General features: G+C 41.3%; 2 protein-coding genes across 6 annotated transcripts in view; one reads left to right on the top strand and one right to left on the bottom strand.

The window, feature by feature from the left end:
* LOC102204907 (putative methyltransferase NSUN7) overlaps positions 1–4,313 on the top strand; it is a 22,385-nt gene extending 18,072 nt beyond the window's left edge. For all 4 annotated transcript variants that reach the window (XM_013908819.1, XM_013908824.1, XM_013908823.1 and 1 more), the window contains 2 exons: positions 3,171–3,435; positions 3,816–4,313. In XM_013908819.1, the coding sequence (XP_013764273.1) occupies positions 3,171–3,435; positions 3,816–4,255 (705 nt within the window). In that variant the 3' untranslated portion in view covers positions 4,256–4,313. The remainder of the gene's footprint in view (positions 1–3,170; positions 3,436–3,815) is intronic.
* A 1,636-nt stretch (positions 4,314–5,949) lies between these two features.
* apbb2a (amyloid beta (A4) precursor protein-binding, family B, member 2a) overlaps positions 5,950–8,847 on the bottom strand; it is a 35,898-nt gene continuing 33,000 nt past the window's right edge. For both annotated transcript variants that reach the window (XM_013908814.1, XM_013908806.1), the window contains exons 12-15: positions 6,918–6,998; positions 6,717–6,832; positions 6,458–6,640; positions 5,950–6,308 (exon numbers count right to left, since the gene is read on the bottom strand). In XM_013908814.1, the coding sequence (XP_013764268.1) occupies positions 6,132–6,308; positions 6,458–6,640; positions 6,717–6,832; positions 6,918–6,998 (557 nt within the window). In that variant the 3' untranslated portion in view covers positions 5,950–6,131. The remainder of the gene's footprint in view (positions 6,309–6,457; positions 6,641–6,716; positions 6,833–6,917; positions 6,999–8,847) is intronic.

The raw sequence follows: 8,847 nt of genomic DNA on the forward strand, positions 1-8,847 counted from the left end.
GATATTTGGCACGTTGACTGGAGCAGGCAGGGATTGAACCGCCAACCATTCGATTAGTAGTACTGCTCTGCCTCCTGTGCTACAGCTACCCCAATTATTGGCTCTGAAGCGCGTTAAAAAAATGTCTATTTTTGCCTTATATATTCTATTTTCTTTGTACATGTTTCAATTACTTACTGCAGCCTTTTCTAATTTTACTAGCAAACCATAAAGAAACAAGGAATGGCTCAAGACTTTTGCACAGCACCGTTAAAATGATAAACTGTTTAAAAATAAAAGATAAACAGATGAATCAATAATGATTAAAGGAGATGCATGGTGTGGTAAATGTCACTCTGCCATTTATGACTGTCTCAGTATCGTGTAATGGACTTTAAATGTCTAAGTATTAACACATACTTGGCTGTATTCCCAATACGCCACTAAAACACACAGATGAATGTTTTCTCATTTAGGGTTAATATAAGAAACAGTAGAGAAATGGGAACAGTAAAAAGAGGAAATGATAGTTTCCTACAATCTCTACATATATTTCTCATTTTCCTAGCAAACTATAGAGACGTAAAGGGTGTCTGAATACTTTTGCACAATACTGTAGCATCCGTCACTGGCAAGCTGTCTGGTTTCAAGTGACAGATAAGTTCCATCGTTAGTCCTGGACCTGACTGTGTGCCTCGCCGGTATGATACCAGGGTGTCATGCTGCTGACTTTTGTAAGACCGGCTGACAGTTTATTCAGCCTTCAAAATGAAAATGCTGTGTACCGACAGAGGTTGTGTGTGTGTATGGTTTTCACAAGCACAGACAGAATAGATTGGGTGATCCTTTATTTATGTCTGCAGAGAAAATATCTTGTTCTTCTTCCCCTGAGTCAGTCGGCTCTCTCATAGATAAACACAGACAACGGTGAAATAAGTTTAATTGGCGAAGCTTATTAGTGTGGGGAATTGTGATGAAGTAGATACACTGAGCTGGCTGCAGTCTGTCAAAAACAAGCAACTACCGGGAAACTGAAGCATGAACCATTTGAGTTGTTATGATATTTGGAGAGAAGGCAGGCAGTGCATAGGGACAAAGCAGCAGAAGCTGAGATTGGGTGAACATGAGGATCACAGTGTGTGACGGGCACTTGGTGAGACCCTTGAGGAAAGGGAAAAAGAACGGGTGGAAGGAGGTCACGGTGCTAGAGGAAATGAGAATGTCGGGTCACAGATGCAGGCGTCTTTTCCTGGTTTACTTGGCATCTAGACCGAAGGTGTGACACGTAGGTGAAGAAAGAGAACATTGCCTGAACACAAACGCATAAGTCTGAACATGAGAGGCCAAAGTCAGTTTGAGAGCAAGTTGTTAAGAGTCAAATCTTGGGTTTTGCAGCCCAGAGGAGAAAAAAAAAAGGGCAGAGAGAGGGATTTAGTTTTGTTGCTATAATGTGTTTGAGAGCAAGCTTTGATAATTTTGGGACTTTTCTGTGAACACTGGTAATTGGGATGCACTCTGTCTCTCTCAAATTCTTTTGTGGTTTCTAGTCACGGGCTTTGATTGCTTAATAAAGACTCTCCCTCAAACGCATCTGCTCTCCAATCCACTTTCATTTTCTTCTCTTTGCCTGTTCTCCCTGTCTTCCTCGCCCTCGTTTATTTGTGTAGGTGTCTCTTTAGAGAGACTCTGTCCCAACTGGCTGCAGGTGCGCTGTGTTGCACTGGATCTTCAGGGTTGTTTTGGTAAAGGTGCATCAGCAATTCTCATCAAGTGTTTGTGACCGTTCTTCCCCACATCCTCATAATTCACAATATAGACCACCCCTCCCCATTACCGCCACAACATTATGAAATCTGCTTTCATGCTTTTGATGCCAGCGCGAGGTTATTAAGCCATCTTACCCCCACCGGGTGTGACGGAGCTCTCCCGCACCGTTTCCCTCTGACCATCCATCATGTTTTATACCTCCACAGATAGGAATGAAAAGATAATCAAAGTGCTGTAATGGTGCCTCAAACATGATTTTTTTTTTCTTCTCGCTATACCTGCAATAAACTCAGCTAATCAAAAGTTATTGTGGCACACTGAAAAGCGTCATAAAAATAGCAATTATATAAGTGTTTGAATGCTGTCTGGCATATATTGCCTGTTGTAGTGGTGCCCACTGAAGTTCTTTATGAGCGGGAACAGCTGGGGACAATAAAGATATTCAAGTGATGCGTTTCTGGCCTAATTTCCCGAGAAAGCGACCCACATCACAGGTGGACCTTTATCTAAAAAAACAAACTGCTGCTGCTGACGGATTAATTTGGACAGTATTAATGGGAGATCCAATGCCCTCCAACATTGTCTTTATTTTCTTTTTTGTTCATAAATTTGGAAGCTGTTGACGAGATTCATTTCGGATGTAAATGTTAACAAAAGAGTGAGTTCAAATCCAGGAACTGCTGTGGCAGCTGAGTTTGGCAGAGAGTAGACGGAAGCGAGAGATTTACAGAGTATGGCATAGTTGGTTAGTGGAGATGGAGTAAGTGAGATTTACAGAGGTGAAGGGGAAGAAAAGGAGGTGAGGGAGAGAATCTGTTGAATAATTCAGTGCCCCCTCCGTCTGTATGAGTTAACGTCAGTGAAGTTCAGGGCGTCCACCAAAGACTGCATTACTGAGGTGCTTCTAGAACCATGTTTACCCGCCTAGAGTGCATCGAAGCACGCGGTGTCACACAGGTGCAAGATTCCCACCTTGACACAGTGTGCATGCACACATACAGAGAAATGATGTAGACTTATGGACAGCTTGTACAAACACCTAAATGCATTTGCATTAAAGCATAGGCAAACACTCAAAAACTAAATACACACAAAGGCTCACGCAGGCTGCATGTCCCTGTAGTGTGCACTGTGCTTGTGAATAATTCAGGCATTGAGGAGAGCAGTGGGCTGCTGCTGAGACAGCAGGTGACCCTGCAGCCAGCAGCAAGGACATGGTGGCTTCCTTTCCTGTCCTCTCTCCTTTTTCTCTCCTCTCGTCTCCAAAAATTTGTTTTTTGAATAAACATTAAATACAGTTAAAATGTACCATTCAGTGCACTTCCCCTTCCATGCTAATCACTTAAAAGAACAATGTCCATTAACAAATTTACATGAAACGCTGCATTTTTCATGTCCCTATTCTTTTTTTCAATTCTCAAAAGCCTGAGCCAGCAGTCAAAGAGGCACCAAACGAGGTGATCGCCAGGGCAAATGCAAAAGGCATACTGGACAAACTGGGCTCCAACCACCTTACTAGAAAAGAACAACACGAAAACAGCAGCAGGATGAAAAAAGCAGCCAGTGTTCGCACTACCCAGTCCCAGCTCTCTGTCAGCATTCAGCCAAAGCATCATCAGACCAAGAGGAGTGACAGCGCTGTGCTCTGTGGACATCAGGATTTTACTAACATGAAGCAGTCTTCACAAGGTGGGTGTGCACCCAACAGTCAAATAACTCAAGTCAGCTGAATGTGCAGTGGAGAGAAAAGACAGATACCACTCTCATGTGTCCATTAAAACTAAGCTAATGACATCTAAGTTAGAATAAAATGTGGAAATGAGGGCAGAGCTTGCCTACATCTCTAAAAAAGAAAAGAAATAGGCTGTGGATAATTAAGTGTCACTGATTGGTTGCATCATCTATATTTAGTAAAAAAAAATTTCAAGCTGGGATTTATAGATGTTGTGTACCAGTAGTAATGTTTAGTTTGGTTGGAAGGAGTTCAGCCCTTTCTCCTTAGCCTCCTACACTTTATTTCAAAATGATAAATTCCTTTTTTGTTCCATCTTATTGTTTTTATCCTTTAGAAAAACCCAAATCACTGCGCTTGCAAGCCACAAAGGGCACCACATCAAGCTCGTTCTCTTACTCCAGACCAGAATGCAACAGCTCCTCCTGTTCCTCCTCCAAACTAGAAAAAAGCTTACACACTGCTCCTGTCACCACCACTCTGCGTTATTCTTCTTCTTCTGCCGCTCCTGCGGTCCCAGCGGCCCGCTCACGTGGACCTCAAAAGGAGGTGCTGAAACCTGTGCTCTTCGTCCTGCCTCCCGTTCACTTCCCCAACTTTTTTCCACCCCAGCACAGCCGATCCAGATTCAGCCCCAGCCTCAGCTGCAAGTGGAAGAGACAGACTCAGATCATTTCCTCCTGCTCCGGCGGCAGTCTCTCCAAAGATGCTCAGGAAATTCCCGTCCTCACACGTTTTGACCTCACAAACACAAAGAAGAGCATAAAGAAGAGCTAGCCTTTGTATCAAACGTCTAATGAAATAAAGCTAGCAGTGCCTAAAACCTGCACGAGAAGTTCTGCGTTGTTAATGAACTGCTTCATGACACACAGCATGTGAATGTTGTCTAACTCTAAACATTATTACTTATCGTAATTTAAGTGTCATTGTGTGCCATAAAGAACAACCTAGTCAAGTCCAGTCAGACTGTATATATCTATATTTCTGTGCCGTGTCATTTCAATGTCAGCACATGATGAAGGCCTATATTTCTGCGCTTCTACTGACCTGAAAAATTAAAAAGGACATTTTTTTTTTCTTTTGGTAATGCATTTATTGTCACAACAGCTTACATTTACATGGTGTGGAGATGGGTGAAGAGCAGAAATGAAATGATTTATAGCATCTCTCTAGTTTGTTTAGTGTGGTTTTCATTTAGATCAGACTGCATTCACAGAGTTCACACTGAGTGCAGGTGGTGGCCCCAGGCCAAAGGAGCGCCGTTAAAAACTTTTGACAGCAGTGACAGCTGACACCCTCTCTCTCTTTTTTTTTTTTTTACTGCTATGAGTGCATATCTGTGTGTGAATATTTGTTTGTGAGTGGGAGGACACTGGCTGGATTTACTGAATTTCTCCTCAGCTTATGGCACAAATCTGATCTTTTTTGGTGTCCAGCAACATGAACACGCTTCACATCTGCCAAGTCGAGCGGAGTTTCTTGCTTCTTCGTACATTTTAGGTATATGTGGTAAAGTTTCCTGAGGAATTTAAGTTGAAAAGAAGCAATGTTACATTCCTTTTCGATAATGTATGCAGGAAAAAAATACAATCTTAACTGATTTTTAGCACATTAAAAACTTTCTTTTGCTGATGGACCCATTTGTTAAAACTCATTAAAATACAATCCTTATTTGTGTGTTGTAAATTAGGCAGAAAGCAAGCTTTTAATTATGTTTGGTAAAAGGCCGGATTATTTTTATTATTTTCTTTTTGTGCCAGTGTGTAAATCCAGTTATGGTCAAGTGGAAATGAATTGTGCCGATAGCATCTATTTTTCTTTTTTTTTGTCTTCCCAAATCATCAAGATAAAACAAACCCCATCAAGAAAACATGCAAAATCAAACTCCGCTTCTGTCTCATTATTTTAGTCACCAAAATCTTATGTCACTCTAATATCCACAAGCTTTATACCCTAAATTGTCTCTTCCCCCATACAATCATTTACATATGCTCGATTATTACAATCACTTCATTCGTCGTTAAAGGAGATGGTAAGTTTTTGCCTTTTCTTTTTTTTTTTTGAAGTTTCTCATTCATCGAAACGATTGAAACATTTTTATGCCATTTGGTGGGCAGCTGCCAGCTGCATGATCTTGGTGCTTTTCTCATTCATCTGTCAGATATCCGTGACCACAGTCCTGGGAGGCTACAGCAGCTCATCTAGTTGAGTTCAGAAGGAGACAGAAGTGGAAAGAAAAACTGGCGAGGGCTTCTGTTACTAGTTTGTAAATAGAAACGTGATTTTTGTTTTCATCTTCTTGGTAATCCCGTATCCTGTCTGTATGATGCGCGATCGAGTAATCCATCCGTCTCAGAAATCCACATACAGGAGGAATTATGTTCCACGTGGTCAAAGTAGTGTCAAAGTTCAACAGTTGACGCCAGCTTTTCCCTTCTTTCACACAAAACAGGTGAATTTTCTTTTTCTTTTTTTTTTTCTTTTTTTTAAATCGTCAGGCAAGAATGGTTTTTCTTTCCTTTAATCTGTGTTGATGTTTGTTATACTGTATGTACATCGTTGGTTACCATGGCTGGTACTGATTAAGTGCTATTGTGGCGAAAGTGTGAGTGGCTTCCAGGCTGGGGAGGGGTGCAGTGGTCAGAGGTGACGGTCATTGCTGGGGGAGTTCTGATGGCTGTTTCTTGGGTTTCAGAGTGTCTATGAGAGACTGGACGCCGCGTTTCACGCTAGTGGTCACCCGCCGGGTCACTGAGTCTGCAGACGGCGAGGAGGAAGAGCCAGCACGCTGGGAGGGCGGCCGTGCTACCAGGCACTTCTGGTACCGAAGCTGAGAAGGAGAAGGGAAAGGTTTTTGTGAGGAAGTGTTGGAAATATTCCAACCAATGTCAAAAGTGCTAAACAAAGAAGAAAAAAATGTGAAACTAGCTGCAATAAAATCCAACACATACACTTTTACACTTCAGTTTTAGTGCTTACCACACAAGCTGCCTGGACAGCCTCGGATACACTGCCTGCATTGGGTTCACACCAGAACACGTGACACTGGAAATGCTGGCTTCCAGTGTCCATAATGAAGGCAAATGAATGAACATCCCGTCCCACGCCCATGAAGGACAGAAAACGGACACGACACTCCACCAGTACCTCCTCTTCCTCCTCCTGCGCAGCCATGAAAGAGGACAGTTAGACTTTGCTCTCTGCCTCACAAGTACATTCACAACAAATATTCCCTTGCCTTTTCTTTGATGACTGCCAACGTGGTATCAGCGATGCTCAGTATAACAGGAGTCCAGTCCTCTTTGCCTGTAGAGGACACGAGGCTGTCTATGGCGCCATTTATGATGTCCATACCTGGTGACATAACGCAGGAGAGTCTCAGCAGTTTAGGATCTAAGAATCTACAACATGAGGTCTTCCAGTGGGTGTTTGAGTTTACCTATAGGTCGAGACACAGACGTCATCCCCAGATAGTGCACATGAAACTTTTGCACCAACTCGGTCTTTGGCATGGGAAACTCTGCAGAGAGAAACACAAAAACACAAATTTTAACATTCGCGCACACACACACACACACACACACACAGCCCCCAAGAGATTTAATCACGTGACAACATCTAAAGCAAATTTTCAAAAGAGTAGTCCACACATGATAATTGGCTTAAAGTGCAGAAATAAACAAACACTGCTGAATATTTTAATATACTGGGGCACTGTTCACATGATTAGAGCACAAAAAACACAGAAGCATGTAAGCGAGCTGGAGTGGTTTCCCTATGAAAACACAGCTTTGCCTGCTTATAGGATCGCCTTTAGGCAGAAAATAGTGTTGTACGCAATGTTGTTGTATCACCTGCATCTCAGTTGGCACAAATGTTTGCATCATCTATCTAATAATGTGTGTAATTAGCTTTAAAAGCTATGGAAAACTCTTTGACTGTCAACACGGGGTTTAAATTTGTACACACAGAGGCCTTAATGTGCAGTACTGTACAAAAGCCTTGAGACATCCCTCATTCCTTTATATTTTGCCAGGAAAAAGGAAAATATTTGAAAACATACATGAAAATACAGTTTAACAGGCAAAAACAGACTCTGTACAATACTAACTGGCTTAACAGTCAATATTTGGTAAGGGCACCTTTATATTTCTACACAGTCTGAATTCTCTTAGGGAAGATTCCTTCTAATTTCTGTAAGTAGTCTTCAGAAATAGTTATCCAGGCTTTTTAAAGGACATTCAAAGCTCTTCTTAGGATTTTGGCTGCCTTTTGTTCTGTTCTATATCAGGGTGCTCCCACACTGCCCATATGGAAAAGATATATATAAATCTCATAAAGTTTTTATCTGTCTTGTATGAAACTTGTATGAAAAGCATACAAGAGTGAAAACACATATAAGATCCCTTGAAAAATTATATAATGAAACTTGTATGTTTTGTATACTTACTAAAAAAATATATGAAAGTAATGAGAAAGTGGCTACTTTCATGAGTAAATCATGTATGCCTTATATGATTTATATATGATTTACTCATGAAAGTGGCCACTTTCAAGAGTAAATCATATATGTTTTTACTATTTCTTTTCCATATGGGTGATGATCTGGGGAAGCAACTCCATGACTGATAATGCTGCATTGTGTGTTTTCCAGTTATGCCTTTACTGCAATGATAGTGTGCTTTTATCACTATCGTGCTAAAAAATTATGCCATTGTTAAAGACTTTCCACATAGTATTGTCTGATCAATAATCTGACGATACTACTCGTACGTTCAGAATTGCATCAGATCTCCAAGAGGAGCTCCAACAATAATGGATAAAATAGCCTGCATTGTGTTTTACACAGTCCTGTGTCATGTCTTTGCTAGATATTTCGCTTAATGAGATGATTTTCACGTACACGTCACTTCTTTTTTTGTTCTCCAGTTGTCGAGTTTCCTGGATTAAGGAGATTCTGCACATCATGCAAAGATATGCAAAGTTTTCAGCTAATAGCTCTTTGGGAATCATGTTGGTGCAAACGTACTATTTTATGCCTGTCAAACCATATTATTTTTGGCATTTTTCACAGATTCAACTCAAGAAATGGGAAGAAATGATGTGTGAATTTAATTTGCTTCTCACATAAAAATTCTTGCATAATCAGGCCCCATCTTCTCTTAAAGACCTCATCAGCATATCACCCCAATAGAGCACTTCACTCTCAGCCTGCAGGCTTACTCGTGGTTCCTAGAGTATTTAAATGTAGAATGGGAGGCAGACCCTTCAGCTTTCATGCCCCTCTTCTGTAGAACCAACTCCCAGTTTGGATTCAGGAGACAGACACACTGAATCCTCCCTTAGTTATGCTGCAATAGGTCTAGGCT

The sequence above is a fragment of the Pundamilia nyererei genome, unplaced genomic scaffold (assembly GCF_000239375.1).
Source record: "Pundamilia nyererei isolate P.nyererei 1_Seehausen unplaced genomic scaffold, PunNye1.0 scaffold00001, whole genome shotgun sequence".
NCBI lineage: Eukaryota > Metazoa > Chordata > Actinopteri > Cichliformes > Cichlidae > Pundamilia > Pundamilia nyererei.